Source organism: Anser brachyrhynchus (genome assembly GCF_964034855.1).
Source record: "Anser brachyrhynchus genome assembly, chromosome: 14".
In the NCBI taxonomy this organism is placed as follows: domain Eukaryota; kingdom Metazoa; phylum Chordata; class Aves; order Anseriformes; family Anatidae; genus Anser; species Anser brachyrhynchus.
The window spans coordinates 8,155,048-8,172,490 of NC_137709.1; the positions used below are offsets into that span (position 1 = coordinate 8,155,048).

The 17,443-nt window shown below is 45.8% G+C and overlaps 2 protein-coding genes across 6 annotated transcripts in view; one reads left to right on the top strand and one right to left on the bottom strand.

Annotated features, from left to right (window-relative positions):
- The window catches only part of CYFIP2 (cytoplasmic FMR1 interacting protein 2), a 53,577-nt gene that overhangs the window by 30,957 nt on the left and 5,177 nt on the right, over window positions 1-17,443 (top strand). For all 4 annotated transcript variants that reach the window (XM_080555756.1, XM_080555758.1, XM_080555757.1 and 1 more), the window contains 6 exons: window positions 6,744-6,887; window positions 8,437-8,527; window positions 9,237-9,367; window positions 12,401-12,473; window positions 12,995-13,089; window positions 16,812-17,050. In XM_080555756.1, coding sequence (XP_080411882.1) covers window positions 6,744-6,887; window positions 8,437-8,527; window positions 9,237-9,367; window positions 12,401-12,473; window positions 12,995-13,089; window positions 16,812-17,050 — 773 coding nt within the window. The remainder of the gene's footprint in view (window positions 1-6,743; window positions 6,888-8,436; window positions 8,528-9,236; window positions 9,368-12,400; window positions 12,474-12,994; window positions 13,090-16,811; window positions 17,051-17,443) is intronic.
- Window positions 1-17,443, bottom strand: part of FNDC9 (fibronectin type III domain containing 9) — a 33,735-nt gene that overhangs the window by 1,760 nt on the left and 14,532 nt on the right. Inside the window, exon 1 of one of the 2 annotated variants that reach the window (XM_080555779.1) lies at window positions 1,145-6,737. The exons of the other annotated variant lie outside the window; for it this stretch is intronic. Within the exon in view, the coding sequence (XP_080411905.1) occupies window positions 1,145-1,305 (161 nt within the window). The 5' untranslated portion in view covers window positions 1,306-6,737. Of the gene's footprint in view, window positions 1-1,144; window positions 6,738-17,443 lie in introns of those variants that run through there. 2 annotated transcript variants of the gene reach the window in all.

Genomic DNA, 17,443 nt, shown 5'->3' on the forward strand with positions numbered 1-17,443 from the left:
TACGCTCACAGGGAGGTTGTGGAAATTAAACTCAACCTGTTGAGGCACCTGCCACACTCAATATTTTCACTTCTAATCCTGCTGCTTCCATGACTTCCATGCTCATGGCTGTTACTGCCTTTTCTCTCAGTCACCACAACCTCTCTTCCTTGAATGTAGAAAATGTCATATCCCCCTTTGCGGCTGCAAAGAGAAAGCGACTGTAGGAACTGAGCTGCCCAGAAGGTAGGAGGGAGCTCTCTCTACTGACAGGAGAGTATTCCTGACAAGCTTAGATTAGATGCTAGATTTTAGGTGGCTAAAATTACCAAATTTGAATTCTGCCGGTGCCCAGACTACTCTATCATCCTGCTGCTTCTTGGAGAAAAAAAAAAAAAAAAAAAACACCACCTGGGACATAGGGCATACTTTATGCTCTAGTTAGATTTTGTACAAATCTCTTCTTTGTGACTGGTTATCTATATAGAAAGCTTTTTTGCTTCCATTGCCATGGAATAGAAAGGATACTGCAAGTGTGATTAGCATAAACTGATTACTAGGCTAGCTCCAGTTTGCCTTGTGGAGTTTCCAATAGAAATCTTGATTTTTACACCTAAACGTCACGTGGAAAATCTGCATGATTAAATAACTGTTTTAAGCTGTTGCTGCACTTTGCATACCTAACTTGTTGCTTAATAAAGTCTTTCTGTTCCTACAGCATCTCACACTGTGTAATATCAGGATCTGAAGTGTGAGATCTAAAGTCTGGTGAAATATAATATCAGTGTCTTTAAGGAAGCACAAATGTATGAATAGCAATTAAATAGCTCTCCCCCGGATAAAAGACTTCAACCACTAACAAATTACTGTTTAACAGCAGCCACAAAGTGGTACATTGCTCCTTCAGGTCACCGAAGTGCCCTCTGAGCCTTGTCGCAGGGTTCTCTCTCCCAGCCAGCCGAGCACCCCAAGCAGGAGCTGCATGCAATAGAGCTGATTTCTTTTTTCTTTCTTTTTTTCCTCTCCCCCTTAATAAAACTAACTTTCCCTTAATTCACTCCAGAAGCAGCTCATCTTAACGACTGTTTTAAGCATTCTTAGGAGCAGAGCAGGAAAGCACAGCACCCGTCCCTAGGCACTCCCGGCGCCGCGGACAGCAGCTTACCTCCCCTGGCGGGTCCGCAGCAGCCCCTCGGTGCTGGTGAGCAGTGTGGCACCTTCCCCTCTTTCCACCTTCCCCTCTTCCCACCGCCGGGTCCCTCCTGCCTCCTCTAAATCCCTTCCCCGTGCGCTGCCTCGTATTATACCCATCTCGGGCTCCGTCATCTCTCACCATAGCAACCAATAGGAAAGGATGGGCAGGCGTCTTCCAATGATTTGGGAACGTTATCCCTAAAAGCTTTTGCCTGAGAAAAGTGTGTCTCTGAGGCGGAAAAACGAGACAGGTAGTTTTGTTTTCTGTTTGGTTTTGTGTTTTTTTTTTTTTCTTTCCTCTCCACCTGCAGCCCCGCAGTGAGAACGCTGCGGCCCTGCTCCAGAGCCACTGCCCCCCAGCAGGGTCTGGGGTCAGAGCCACACTGACACGGGGCATGAAATCCAGCTCCTCGCCTTCTGGTAGTTTATTATTACCTACTGATAGTTTGTCACCGAGGGGCTTTGTTTTTAATACTATTTCTTGCACATTTGAACTGCTGTTTTAAGCCAGAGCTAGTGAGCAGTAGGTTTTCCTCCCTGATGCTGCAGCAGTACATGTTCACTTCTTAATTTTAATCCAAGCTGTGTGGTAGGAGCAGGAGCTGGATTTTCCAAGACCTTGATCCCTGCTGAACTCCTGTGGGATTAAGACAGGCTCTTCTTCGAATGCCCCTGCCTTACAGGAGACTCGGGGATGTCCCATCAGCCAAGTGAGAGGGCAGGAGGGAGAGACAAAGTCAGAGCCAGCAGGGTTTGGGGGAGCAGCCTGAGCCTGTGGCCAGGAGGGGACAGGCTGGGGACAGATGTGGCAGCAGGGCTAGTAAGGAGGGGCTCTGAAGAAGTGACGCACTGCTCTCTGAAGCCAAAATGTATTCCAGAGGGAAACTTTTCCAAAAGAAATGTTGATTCTGGGTCTGAAGTAATTAGTTCCACATCCTTACTAAGGTGTTTGCAGTGTTTCAAAGATCTTCCAAAATGCATTAATGAGGAAATGATGCAGACTGGATCAGGAGGGGCTGGTAGAAGCCTGGGCAGTACGTGTGACCCTTGCTTTTCATTGATGCTTTGCAGTTCTGGGTGTTTTGTCCTCCAGGCCCTGACATATTTTCTTCTGTCTCTGAGTGAGTTGCAGCTGCCAGAGAGCTTAAAACTGGGATTAAAGATGAAAATAATTATGGGTAGGGATGGAAATGGAAGTGCTCCCAGGTGGCTTCCTGCCTTTTATATCACTTGGTCCTCCTTGCAGAAGCAGGGGGAGACTTCTTAGCTGTTCCCATGCTGTAAGTAAAGTACATCCTTGCCTGCAGGGAGAGAGCTGAGGATGCAAACCCTTGCTTGGAAAGGTGGCATACACCATGTGACAGTATTTTCATGGGAGAAGTGCTTCCCTACTGCAGCTAGGCTGTTGAGTTTATTGATGTTCACAGTTGCTTCAAAATTAAATTTCAGTTGTTCACAAATCACATGTTAACGGGAACAAAGGAAACCAAGGAAAACAGGAATAGTTGGATTAGGTCAGCAAAGGGTCCTGCTAATCTTTCTCCACACAGCAATTCACAACTACCTCAAAGGGAACCACACCAAAGCTTTCAGTGGTGTTGGCATTGCCTGCTCCCAAAGTCAAGCTGGCACCAGTTTATATTGGTGATGAGCTTGAAATTCTCATTTCCCAGGACAAAAACCCGCCAAAACCATGCCAGTGCTTTAACACTGGTGTTCCCTACTACCCAAATAACACCTTCTGGTGTCCCCGGCTGTCCCTGCCTGCCAGCACTCCCTGCAGGATGCAAACCACGGGTGTGCTCAAGTGACCGACAGAAAGTGAGCCATCCTCTGTCATTCAGCCACTTAGAAAATGCAGCAGGTGTTCAAGTCTCCTACAAAGAAGCTGTAAAATCACCAGCAACCCACTTCTTACTGCTCATTAACCACTTAGCTCTGTAAATGCTCTAGATTGGGCTTAATTCATGTATTTTGATGAACGCTTCTGTTTTGGCACTTCTGGGCCCAGGGTCACACCAGAGTCACTGAAGATCACTGCTCCCCCCGGGGCTGAATTTGCCCCTGCATTTTTAGGAACATGCAGGCAGATGTAACCTGCAGGGCAGTGCATGCTGCTGGCACTTGTACAAATAGCCACGGCGCGCGAGTGGGATGGAGTGGCTCTATTTTCTGCTGCCAGGGCTGCAGCAGTGGCACAAAGGCGTTCCGGGGCTGTGCTTGCTGCAGGTGGTGTTGGCGGCGGGGGCTGCTGAGCCCCTCCAACAGACTGCACGTGCTGTACTGCCTGTCCTGCCACGGCCAGCAGCTCAATGTAAATCATAGCTCTGTGTGTGTGTGTGTGTGAGTAGCAATCGGCAGCCAGCATAACAAGGCATTATACTGAGGCACGGAAAATGCGCACAGTTCATAGTCCTTCTTTTGTCTCTAAATCTATTTCTCTTTGGCTAGTTCTTTATTTTTTTCCGAGGAGCTTCTGGCACAAGCACTATCATCTGTTCTCTCTCTGTCCAATCTGTTTTATCAGATAAAATTCTCCCAGCCTTCCCTCAGGTGAGCTCAGACAGTTCTGGGTGATAGCCAACAATGAGCTCGAAGATGTGGAAATGACACTGAGTTCTTGTTTCCCTTCGTTTGCTGCTGGCTCTGGTTTTCAGAGCTGTGGGGCATTCCTAATAGCCTCACTCACTCCCAAAGCAATGTGGGACCTTTCCTACATGCTCCCATGCTTTCCTCTCATGTCCCAAGAGACCTGGGACACCGGGAGCTTTGCCCAATGCTGCAAATCCCAACCTGCCTGCACGCCCAGCCTCCCGGCCCCCAAACCTGCCTGTTTGGCCCCAAACCAAAGGTGGGGCAAACCTCTTCAGTGTCCTCAGTGGCTGTTGTTCCTGTGAACAGCAAAACCTCCCAACAGTCTGTGAGACTGGGGCTTTGCTCCTGCTCTCTGAGGGGGTGGCAGCAGCCACCCAGCACGGGGGAGTGAGCTGTGCTGCACAACCACCTTGTATGTTCAGCTGGTTTGTCTTAAAATACACCCTGGTGTCATTTTTTACATCCTACAGTCTTTTACCCAAGCTGTGTATCTCACCCTTAAATGGAGTTATATTTTAATTGTTCACAGGGTATTATTATTAGATGCAAGCTTGCTGCTGATGCACTGTGTGGCTCTGCGGAGAGCTCAACAAACCTACCTCATCTCACAGACAGGCGGGGATGAATCATCCTGCTCGTCTGCAGCCAGTGCACATCCCAAAATGATCCTCTCCTCATCAGGCCTATTGCTGGGACCCCCACTTGAAGGAAAAGTCAGCTTCAAAGCTGCTCTCCAGCCCCATTATCCCACTGCTAGGCAGGAGGCTACACGGCAGCGCCAGGCACTCCCTGCCCATGCAGCAAAATGTCAGCTCCATTACAGGGAAAATGTGACCGGTTCCTCCACGACCAGGTACCAGTCACATCCCAGCTCAGGGAACATTGCACGTGCAGAGCGCCATCTCCTAGCTGTGGAGCAGAAAAGGGGCTTCCAGAAGTGAGTGTGGATTCACGAGCCCACTGCAATGGGGATATTTATCTCCCCATAGTCTGTGTGTGTTATCTGCAGGGGCTGTGCTGGGGCCATAGCCGTGACCCTGCATGGGGGTGCCAGGCCTTGGGCACTTGTTCCGGGCTGGGCGTCACCTCGTGGTTAAACAAGCATGCTTCTCAAAACATATTGCTGTTTTCCACTCGTATCAGTGTGTGTATCTTGTGGCTTTGGATCAAGCTCTAACAGACAGATTTTTACAGTCTTGGTTATCTAAGGATGCGGGTAGAAGCCTAAGCAGGACATTCAAAAGCAGCTCTCTTAACAGGAGTTGGCATTGAAGGAGCTCTGAAAGTAGGCTTCTATCTGCCTAAATCTATTTTAAACTCTGGCCCTTAGTTATTCATGAGACGGGAGAGAAAGTTCATTCACGTTGTGAATGAATGCAAAGCAGAGCCTACAAGGTAGCCTTTCTGTACCTAAAAGTATTGATGCACAGGATAGAGTTAAAGGGTTTTGGTTTTTATCTACCAGGGCCAGGAGGTGAAGTTCTGTTTCACAGAAAGCAGGAAACTCTCTAACTTTGTCTTCTTTCTGCTAGCTATTTCAAAGAGTGCCTGTGAATCATAGCAGGTGATACATCCCTGGACCAAAGCAACAGGGCTGTAGCAAAATGAGGAACAATTAATTAATTGATTAAAGCAGCTGCCAAGTCTATGAAAGTGCCATCAGTGCATCAGTCAGCAGAAATTCTGTATCTGCAAGCAAAAGAAAACACTTTTCTGGTGCTTAGCAAATGACTCCCGTTTGTAACTTGTTAGGCGTGCGAAGTGTAAGTCCCGAGGAAGTGAGCAAGAAGTGGAGGACGAGCTGGGTCTGCGATGGCTATGGGATGCCAGCTCCCTGCTGCGTGAAGATGCAGCGCGCCTCCAGCACGCCGTGCTCACGCGAGAAGCACAATCAGCCCTGCACGGCACGCTTGGGATACAATTTAGTTTGTTTCCTTGTTTTTGTTTAAGAAAGACCTTTCAGTGTACGTGAGCCGGGGGTATCCGTGTTTTGCTGGAAGGGGCACTGCACGCCTGAGTCTTTTCAAGCTCATGCTTGGTGCTGTTTACTGAAGCCGTGGTTGTTCCAGATAGCGTGGGGGAGGCTGCAGCCCTTCTCTGCTAGGGCTGAGTCACGGTGCCAACACTTCTCTTGCAGAGCCCGAGCTGAGCATGCAGTGCCTCAGCTAAAACTCATTTTCTTTTTTTTCCTTCTGATCACTCAAGTGAATTAATTCCCACTTCTCTTTTCCTTACACCAAATGGATCCAAAAAATGTTCTAATGACAAAAAATTGCAGTAATTCCCTGCTGCTATCATTCCAACATGGTACTGATAAATTACGCTCCTGGAAATCACCTCCTGTTTTCTGCTGCTAAAAACTTTCTGGGGGCTAGAGCCCCAAGGATGCTCCCTAGACAAGAATCATATTCTTCCCCTTTTGTTCAGTCACACGTGGATGTTTTAAGTACATGTAGGGCTCCACAGGATGCAGAAAGGATCATTTCTGTGTCTCTTCCAACTGCCCTTAGGCTCGGATGCTGGAGTTCCTACTTTTCTTAATATTTTTTATTTGAAGCAAGTGCCAATAGGAGGAGAAAAAAAATCTATCTTGTTACCTATGTATAATGCCTTCAGGTTTAGTACAGAAGAATTTGAGTTTGAAGAGGCAAAGGACCAGTGAACTGAAATCTTTGACTGGGAATATATGGGAGAGTAAATTACCTGGGAAGTGAAAGCGGTGTTGGTTACACAGCAGGATAATAAACCTTGTGATGTGACAATTTGTTCAGACTCAAATATATTTGACTGCACGGAAAGAAAAGCAATCTCTTCGTGCCACAAGAGGTCTTATGATAAATTTCTTACAGGGATTTTTATTTCTCTTGCTTTTCTTAAAAATTATTTCAAGTGTTGGAGCCTAATACTAAGATAAGAGAATTACTTACAGGCCCTGTAAACGCTGTCTAACTGTCATTGTACTTCTAACTTCTCAGCCTCTCAACATTGCCTACAGTCACATCTACAGCTCCTACCGCAATTTCGTGGGGCCGCCTCATTTCAAGACGATCTGCAGGCTTCTTGGCTATCAAGGGATTGCGGTGGTCATGGAGGAGCTGTTGAAGATCGTCAAGAGCCTGGTAATTGTGACCCTAACCCTGGTGATGGAGAAACCCCAATGCCTTGAGAGGGGCAGGTTGGGCAGTCAGCCTGGGCTTCGGGCCTTGGTTCAGGGTGTTCAAATCTGGGCGCCCCTGTGCCCCTTTATCCGCACAGCGACGCTCACATTAAGGGTGTGATTCCGCTGCTGCAAAGGCATCCCCCTGATTCCAGTGGGATGGTGGAGTCTTCCCACCGTCTTGAAGTGCTGACCGTGACCAGCCACCCAGATCTGGGGGTACTGGCACTTGCATTTTGCTCTGCTAAAAGCCACCGAGAGGTGATCAAGGGGATGTGGTGCTCGTCCCCACTGCCCCTCAGCACCGCCTGTGTTGCAGCCTAGGAGACCTCCAAGATACATGCTTGTGCTCAGCAGTGGCACAAGAGCCTCTCACAGCTTTTTGATACCCCTGGGGACCTGCAGGGAGGTAGAGAGCAGGACACAAAACTGATGAAAAAGACTTTTAGAAATTTCCCGCTGTAGGTGAGTTCTTATGAATTCAAGCCGTATGGCCGTTTCCATCAGACACTCAGGTGGCCAGTAGCTCCATCTGCTTTGTGGTTCCCTTAGAAGAGAGATGTGTATCCACAGGGAAACGCTCCCTAAGGGTGCTAGCAATACAGAGCATGAACAAGGCAGGACGGAGTATGCAAAAATGTACAATTTTTCAGGTCACGCTTTTCTACCAAAAAACCTGCTTTACTGAAGAGAAGACTTTAACTCATTATAAATATTTAAATTCTGTTTTGGCTGCAATAATGTGTCTAGCATGTGCCTAGCAAAGCAATGTAGGACTGAAAAATCTCAAGCATATATCCAGTTTCTCTATGGTAAAGTACTGTAGCTATTGACGATGTAATTTGTGTAACTTATTTGAAAATGCTGTAGCTGGTGTGCGAGATCAGACAGCATTCAGTGCCGAGACAGAGATCTTGCGTTTGGCTAAATTGTGTTTATCACATAATCCTATATAATGTATCTACAGGATGCAGGTATATAATTCCAAATGACAGCAAGCTTTTCTAACTAAGAAATATATATTTCACTCTTGTCCACGTTAGTTCAAAACATCCGATCCGCAGAAACTTGCTCTACGTGCATGTAATTTATTTATTTATTTAAACTCTCAGTATCTAGTGATCATTCATCAGGTGAAAAGAGCGTTTCCTGTGCTGTGGAATTACTCCTCTGGCAGCTCTGGTCAAATGCTCTGTGGGTTAGGAGCATAAGCCCAGCTGGATCCAAGATCCTTGTTTGGATTTCAGCTGCAAACAATGCAAACACAGCAAGCTGTATTTTGAAGTAGAAAATCCTTGCAACCATGATTTATTTTTTGGGAGGAAGCTGTAAAATCTCCGTGCACTTGGGCTGGATTTTCTATCTGAGTGAAATCCAAACGAAGCAAGTTCTTCTTAGACCCCAGTTTCACCGTTTGTTGTCAGACATGGCCCTAGCCACAAGCTGCTCTCTTTAAAACCCGTGCCAGGAGAAGCCATCCTTAGAGTTTAACCTCCCTTTGTCTCTGACAGCTGCAAGGCACCATCCTGCAGTACGTGAAGACTCTGATAGAAGTAATGCCCAAGATATGCCGCTTGCCAAGACACGAATACGGCTCTCCAGGTGGGTGCTACAGAGAGATGCATAATCCTTTGAGCAAGAGCTCGCCCACGTGTTTGTGCAGCATTAACTCAGGCAGCAACCAGTAATTAAACAAGGATTGGCACCTGGCATGCTGGTGCAGCTCCCAGCCCGGTTTCCCTGGGACAAACCTCCACCTGTTTTGCTGCTGACGCTGGAACACGTATGGAAAACTTTTCCAGGAAATTTCCTGTTAGAAATTTCTCTTCAAACACACAGGTGATTGATAAGGGAACATCTGCTGGTAGTTTAGCTTTTGTTTTCAGGACTTTTTTTAAAGCTTTTGTTACTGTGGGGTCACTTTTACTTTTTTTTTTTTCAAAAGCTTTACTTAGTTGATGTGAAGATTTTTTTGCAGCATGGCTGCAGTCTGCAGCTGATCTGGATGGGGAACTGTTATACATGAAGCAGCACAAGGAGAGCCATTACAGCCTGGAATCTCTTTTTTTTTCCTCTGATTAGGAAATCCAAGGCCTTCATGTGAATTACTCCTTATTTCCCAAGGGTTAGTGGAAGCAGGATGAGACCCTGCATGCTAGTTCTCCCCAGCACTGATCTGTCTTATCCATTTAGCAGTCACGGCTTGCAGTTCATGATGTAGGAAACACCAGGCACTGACTGTCCTGTAATCCAAGTCACTGGAGGGGCCTTTGGCTCTCACTTTTCTGACTGTCCTTCCTTGTCTTTTAAGGAATCCTGGAGTTTTTCCACCACCAGCTGAAGGACATCATTGAGTACGCAGAGCTGAAGACTGATGTGTTCCAGAGCCTCAGAGAAGTGGGCAATGCCATTCTCTTCTGCCTCCTTATTGAGCAGGCTTTGGTAAGGCAAAACCCCCTGCACCAACAGACTGTACTTGAATTTGCCAGCTCAAGAGTATTGGTTCGCTAACAGAAGAGTTTGGGAAAATCGCCAGCCTTTTATGTGCTCAGGGTCTCTCTAGGGCTGTGTTACTGGGGTCCATGGGGATGACTTACATTGGTGCTGTGTCACTAACATTTGGGATTGCTCAAGGAGAATCTGAATACTGGAAGATCTAGATTTAATTCTTGGACCCAAAGCTACCCCATGTTTGTCCTTCTGAGAAATAAAAGCAACTGGGGCTTATTTCTAGATTGTAAGCTCTTTGGGGCAGGGATTGTTACAATATATATTTATATATATATATACATACTCATACATTGAGGAGTAAATTTGAGCCCTTTGCTTTTTTTTTTTTTTTAAATGATGTTAAGGATAAAGCAATCCAACAGGAAGGAAATCTCAGAGCAGATGATCCTGTGATATTTCCCATGACTTAATCTTCACCAAAACTTAGCTAGAGCGATGACCTGATATTTCCCCTTGCAAAAGTGTCTTACACCTGCAAAAGACTCTCAGCCTCTTAGCTCCTTTCGGACTTGATTGAGCTGGTGTGGGACAAAGGCTGTGGCTGAACGCATGTCAGAGCCAACTGAGGAGTGTTAAACAGGTTTGCATTATCATGCATATTTCATGTCAGAATGGTATTGACAGAGTTTTATCAGGTCTTAGGGCTTTTTTTCAGAAAGGGTTCTCTAGCGCAAAATGGGATTTCCAAGCAAAGCCATGCATTTCTGTTCAGAGCAAAACCAGAAGAAAGTTCAAAGATTCCAAGTTTATTCAACCATAGAACACCAGGAAAACTGAGAATCTCTGCATATCCTCAAAAAGGATATGTCTGCCCTTGCCCTCGCATTTTAAGCCCAGCTATAGAGCCTTCTAGTTCCTAATATGGTGCATCACACACATTCAGAAAGCAGCAGTTGTGTAATTTTAAGAAAACCAGAGAGAGAGAGATATCACCTAGCAGCTTGGCTTTATTCAATAGAATGACCAGAGTTGCCAACAGTATCCTGGCAGTTTCTATTCCTTTTGTGGCTTTGTCATTGCTCTTGGCTGTTCTGTGTTGAATTTTATGCTAGATGTACTACATTTGCCTTTTACGTCCCATCTTCCAAATTGATATTTAAGGGACACATGGTGGTTTCTTCTAGCAATGTTTCATTTGAGTGCAGAAACATTCCTCCTGTTTTTGCCAGTTTCAGGAGCTGTACGTTGGCAATATAATAGCATTTTAGAATAGCATAAAATAAGGGACACAGTGAGAATTTGGGGGTCCTTTTAGGAAGGCTGCCCATCAAATTCCACATCTGCCTACCTTCCGTGCCAGCAAAGTCCTCACCCTCTCTGGTCCTCGTTTTTTCAGCACAGAAATTGATTCAAAATATAAAGCAGCTTTGCATGCAGCAGGCACTGGTTCTTGCTTGCTGGAGGGTTGTCAGATGCTTGGAGCCACTGCGCAACGAGATCTTCCCTCTAATGGAGCCCCTGTGCAGAAGGCACAATTGCTTTTACGGTGCAGTTATCTTCATAGCTGTCAGCCTAATCTAAGGCTGGTGGTATTTGCTGGCAGAGACTGCTCTAGGGAAGATTAGCAGTCTACTCCATTCTGTACCCTTTTTATTGTTTAAATTTGAGGGATGAGGTGTTGCTTGGGACTAAATTTCTAAGAGGAATTCTTACTCTCAGGTAATGAGCCTTAGGGAGAAAATCTCCCATGACTAATTTTAGGACAGATACCAGGTGAATGCAGGCTGCAAAAACAGAAAATACTCTCTTTATCAGAGGGAAAGAGCAGTGAAAGAACATTCATCTAGGAAGGAAGAGTGCTTTGCAAACAGAATAACAAAGGTGATGCGCACGCTCTGGTAGCATCAACACCTCTATGCCCAAGGAGGGACCCCGTGCTGTTCCTCTCCCTCCAGCACTGTGTCACAAACTGCACTCGCACAAACACGCTCCCATGCCAGCATCCATGACACCAGTACAGCCTCCTGCAGCTCCATGCCACTCTGTCCCCTCCCTCTGGGCTGGAAGATGGGGTACCCACCCGCGCATCCCAAGCAGACCCAGCTGAGTCATTCCATCTGGCCCCGAAAATCTTTGCTGCTCTGTCATGACCTCCTCTCGAGTGTGTCTAAATCTCTATGGTAAGCTCAGAACTGAAAGCATGTCCTAGAACTAGAGTTTCACAGGAGCAAACTAATGCCGTGTCGTGACGCAATGCCTCTGTGTTGAACAGCTTTGGTTTTCCTTGCTGCTGTTTCCCATTGCAGACTCGTATATGATGTATTGTCAGCCATCGCTCCTCAGTCTCCACCTTCCTACTTCCAGGTTTCTCCTCCTTGTGCATCTATGTTTGGGATTATTTTTTCTCTAGTGCATTGGCATGCATCCTCTCAGGTGGCATCTCATGATGTTATTACTCTCTGGACTTCTGTACTATTCTCCCCAGTGCCTGCACCACTGGGATTTTGGTTGGATAGCACTGGCTGTGAACACCATACAAACAAACAAACAATTTCAGCCAATATATTACGTATCTATTTACAATGGAGCCATGCATCAGTGTATTTTACACGTACACCTCCTAGAATAACTAAGCCAAAGGGTAATTTCCACCTGGGCACACTCAGTAAAAACAAACAGCAGGAAGTCATCAGAGTAAGATAAAACTGAGATCCCTATGGCCTTTATCCCCTCTTACTTCCAGTATTAGTAAGTGGACCAGAAAAAAAAATGAAGCTCTGGCCTTGCATAGGCATAAGGTAAATTGAGTTATAAAAAGTTCCTAGCTTAATCTGAGAGCTGTTTCTTCCAGTTTTAGTTCATTTAGATTCAAACTATTGGATTTATTAGTGAGCTGGGTTGGATTTGACTAGGTGCTGTAGATGTGATTGGGTTGTTGTAGTGTTGCCCAGACCCCTGAGCCATACAATCACCCCCTACAGGTATTTTTTTAACTTACTTTATCTTTCTTTCTTCCTGCCTCAGTCCCAGGAAGAAGTTTGTGATTTGCTGCATGCTGCTCCCTTCCAAAATATTTTGCCCAGGGTCTACATCAAAGGTAAGAAGCTCAGGGGGCAGCAGTGGACAGACTCAGAGGTCTCTGTCAAGAGCCCTTTCTCTCCCATTTCTGCCGAGGATCAGTTCTGGCCCTGCTTCCCCCTCTAAGCATATCTACTTAAATAGTGGATACAGCCAAAAGTCAGGTGGAAACAAACGCCAACAGTGCATTTTCTGTAGCCTAGTTACAGACTGAAACCTTTCTCAGTTTGGGGGTTCCTTTCAGTTTCTAAAGCCATTTTGCAGCCTCTTTGGAGAATGACAGCATGAAATGTCCATCTCAACAGTAGTGATCAGTAACAGGGACATGCTTTTGGACATGTGTGATTAAGCTGCTGCTGAGACTGCGATCGCACATCCCGCCCTTCTCTGCATCACTGGTCCCCTCATTTGCTGTTGGTTTGGCTCATTGATCCAAAGTCTCGTTGGATGGTTGCTGGGGGGCAGCTCTGAGCAAACTCGGCGGAAATTGCGGGTCTCCACTTCCTCCTCTCATTTCACTGTTTGCTGCTCGCTTGACAGAAGGAGAACGCTTGGAGGTGCGCATGAAGCGTCTCGAAGCCAAGTATGCCCCACTTCACCTGGTTCCCTTAATAGAGAGGCTGGGCACTCCGCAGGTAAGGATTTCATTGAAAGGGATGGCTGTTGAAAATTCATAGCAGTCCCCACGTGGCCTGTTTGGCCTTGGGAAAGTGATCCTTTATTTATTTATTTATTTATTCCAAAACGCCAATCAGACAAGAAAATCAGAATCCTTGCCCTAGCGGACACATCAAAGGGAAATTTGTGAGCAGGTCCAGAGATGGCGTGTTGCTGCCTCCGGTCCGGAGAGCTGGCAGGGAGCTGTAACGCAAGTGCCTGAGAAGCCAGCTCTGAATATGGACAGCTTTGAAACCCTCTTTCCTCTCCGTTTTTAAAAAGATGGAGAATTGTTGGGATGGTTCGTGGGGAAACATTGCAGGGCTGTCCCTGGCTTAATCAATTGCCGTCACTTTTGGGGATCCCATTTTAGGACTGCCTTGTGGTATATTTTTAAGCTCATCCCTGTCAAGGAATACATCTGAGAATGGTTTCCCTCCTAGCACGTGCTTAGAGCTTTGGCACATGCTTAAAATTACAGCTCCATTTAAGTGTTGTCTTGAGGTGGGGTCTTAGCTTGGAAAAAAAAAATCTACATTGTGCAGAAATTGAGTACTGCTAGAATTATCGCAGTGGATTGATCAATGTACTGGGCAGGATTTGAGTCCCACTGATACCAGTAGCCAAAATTCCACTGCCTAGTTAGTGGAGTTAATAGGATAAAAGTCATTGTGTTAAATGAATCAACACCCTTTTTCTGTAATCTTCTGCTGAAGGAATGGAACAAATGCTCAGTTGTATGAGGTGATAGATCGAAGGCAGGCAGAAAGCTACTAATTTTTTCTTGTTTTTATAATGGATCAAGGATATTTAGAACTTTGCTTCATTGGAAATCATATGAAACAAAGAAACTGGATGGATAACTGAGAGCTTTGTCTTACTTTGTAGACAGTTCTCTCACTTCCCCATTGGCTTCCTTTCAAAGGAGACACTCGAGAAAAAGAATTCACCTCTGTGTTTTTGTGTCTTTGTGTCGGTCTTTCTCTCTCTCCTTCTTTTCATGCAAAACCATCATTGAACTCTGCTATTAGAGTCCACTTGTTGCTTATCCTTGCCATAGTTATGATGATGAAACAAAAGGTATTTCATGTCCTGCTAAGAATTAACTTTTCCGTAAACCATTCCCACATTCAGCACACAGGTACAGTTGAGTACCAAAACTTTTTGAGCTCAGGTGTAAATGAACACAAGAATGACTTTCTACAGGTGCCTCCATAGCCTCCTAGCTTGCTCCTGGAAATGCAGTTTTGGACACAGGCCATATGGGATTTTTCCTGCAGAATGCCTAAGTGCCTTATAGCAATTGTCCAGAATCTGAGCAGAAGCTGGCTGCTGCCAAAGGTGTCCCTCTGCACATAATTACTTGCTGTGAAGGGTCTGAGCCAAACGCTGCTGAACTTAGTGGGGATCTTTCCCAGCAGTCTTTGTAGCTTTGGGTATGGCTCTGGCAAGTTCGCAATTAACAAGCTGTAGAAGAGGTATGGCATAACTGAGTCTGTGCAACGGCAGGAAAACAGTCAGCAAGTGTGTGGTAAATACTCTGCACTGGAAATCCATGACTGTTTGATGGGTGATTCATAAAGAACCAGGGGGGTCACACTGGTTTGTTGAAGGAATCATCTCCCTTTTAATGCTGAGTAGATATTTAGCAAGGGATTTTCAAAAGTGCTTCGTCAAATAATTTTTTCATTGGAAGTAATGGAAGTCTTTTTCTTTTGAAAACAGAGGGAATAGTTGAGCCAGCACAGTGGCATCCCTTGACAGTTTATCCTCAGATCACCCTTCCTCTCTTGATCGCAGAAGTCAGTGAAACCCCAGACTGTAAGGCAGATTTGGCAAAAGACTAATAGCTGTCCAGCTGCCTTCTCCACGTTAAATATCTACCAAAATGATAGTAGTGCTGTGTCAAAGATTGGTCTTAGGGAGGTGAATTTTAGAACCAAATTCTGCCTGCAAGTGTGAGTGGTATCACGTTTTTTTTGAAAACTAGATACATCCTTTTCTAGATTGTCATTTCTGAAGAAAGCTTACTAAGATCATTGGACTAGTTCTCTCAAAAATACCTGTTTTATCACTGCATCTTAGCAAACAGCAATGATAAGGTTTAATTTACATGTGAACTGACTTTACTTCTTCTGTGTCCCCATTTTGCCATCACAGACTACTGTATGCCTACACTAATCTTTATCTGTTATTAGAGTTTGGAGCAGGTAAGGAGAAAGAAAGTATACGTACAGCCTTTAGCTATAAAAACATATTGGATGAAATAAATCCTTACTTGCTAAGAAAATACATGCCACGAAACTTGGGTGATAATTATTCCCGAGTTTAACAAATCTAGAGATCCCAGACTCAGTCTGTCCTCTGCAGAGCAATACAGCATTCCCCTGATATTTGCTAGTAGTTAAACATTAATTGCTCCAAGGTTCCCAGAACATCCTTGGAATTGTAGCAAAAGCACAAATTGTAACACTTTCATTTCAAGAGCTACCAAACTAAAAATGCTTTAGGTTAATACCAGCATAAACCAATAATCAGGAAAAAGAATATATGCACATTCAGATTATATTTTTTTAGTGCAGAAGAAAGAATACCCACATAAACAGAGCAAAAGTAATGCTCTTAATGTCTAGCTGGGACATATACCTGTGCTTTGTACCAGAGGCTCTGAGCCTCCATTGTGATTCTGGTCAGGATAACTGATTTTTTTTTATAGGCATTAGGGGGATTGCTGAAAATGGAGCAAATGCTTAAAAACTACCTGAAGCTCCAGGAAGTGCTCTAGGATAGGCAGGGGGTCGGTAAGCGTCACGCTTGCTCTGCATGCTGCCGCCAAAGCAGTGAGATAGGTAAAAGGCTCTGCCTGCAGAGACAGAGCCCCGTGGCTGTCACCCATCCAACGGGGTGAGCTGGAACCTCCACAGCCGCCAGCACGACTCTGACAGCACTTGGCTGTCCTATTTCCCATGGTATTTTTGGCTGCACTGCAAGAAGTCAGTAACAGCATGTGGGGCAGCAAAGAGGACATCAGGGCAGTCAGCGAACTCCACACTCCATCCAGTGGAGCCATTCTGGATATGTTCATGTAAATCTGAGTGGGGACGTCACAGAAATTCTATGCACATGGATGCTTCACAGCTGGAAAAAAAAAATTGACTTTCTTATAAACCACAGGTTTTCCAGTATTAAGGTTCCAGTGGCTTCTCATCTTCCTCAGACCTTTTTAACCCTAACTGCATAGGAACTCAAGGAAGTTGTAGCCTATCTGTGTTTTAGAGATGGTGGTAATACCCTGGGAAGCAAAATGTCTGTGTTCTCTCCTGTTTCATTTTCATAATCTGCAATAATCATGAAATTAAGCCTGGCAACACTGAGCAGTGCTCACGTAAAAGAACAGCATGCTAGCAGAATTAAGGATCGGTATTTCTGATCAGTTTGGCCTTCAGCTTTTGTTTTCTGACACACATAGTTACTTCCAAAGATACTCAGCTTGCTGAAATATAATTGAGCACAATAGTAAGTCATCTTCTATTTGAGGGCTGAGCCACTTCTGGTGGGGAGTGCCAGAGGAGCAGCCATCAGAGGTAAGGGTGGATCTTGCACGGGATATGCCAGGGAGACCAGGAATCGTTAAGTCCAGCAGGAGGGTTCGCCTGTATTACATTGTCACTTCTGTTTCTTTGGTTCGCCTCCTTCTCAGCAAATAGCTATCGCCCGGGAAGGTGACTTGCTGACCAAGGAGCGGCTGTGCTGCGGGTTGTCCATGTTCGAGGTGATCCTGACGCGAATTAGGAGCTACCTGCAGGACCCGATCTGGCGCGGACCCCCCCCGACAAACGGGGTCATGCACGTGGACGAATGCGTGGAGTTTCACCGCCTCTGGAGCGCGATGCAGTTTGTGTACTGCATCCCTGTGGGCACGAATGAGTTCACTGCAGAGTGAGTGTCCATTGGGCGGCTCTGCCATTAGCACCGCTCATGAGGTAGCGGGGTGAGACAGCCCTGGGGATGCCCTCAGCTGCAGCAGTAGCCTCAGCCAGCAGAGAGGTAGAGGGAGAACATGGGGACCTGAGGACAGGACTTTGTTGTGCGTAGACATAAACAGATGCCCCAAAAGCTTCCCATCTGAATAGCTGGGGAGAAGAGCAATACAAAGTGACATGCCCAAGGTAACGTGCAGAAGGAAATGGGTGGATGGGTACAACCCAAGTCAGAGGCAAGGTCCTCATCCGTCGTACTATGTGATGCACCATGCGCTGGTCCTGATGTAATTCCGCAGGTCTCCTGAGTTCGTTTTCTCTAGGTGTATACCCACTTTCCAGGAATAGGACT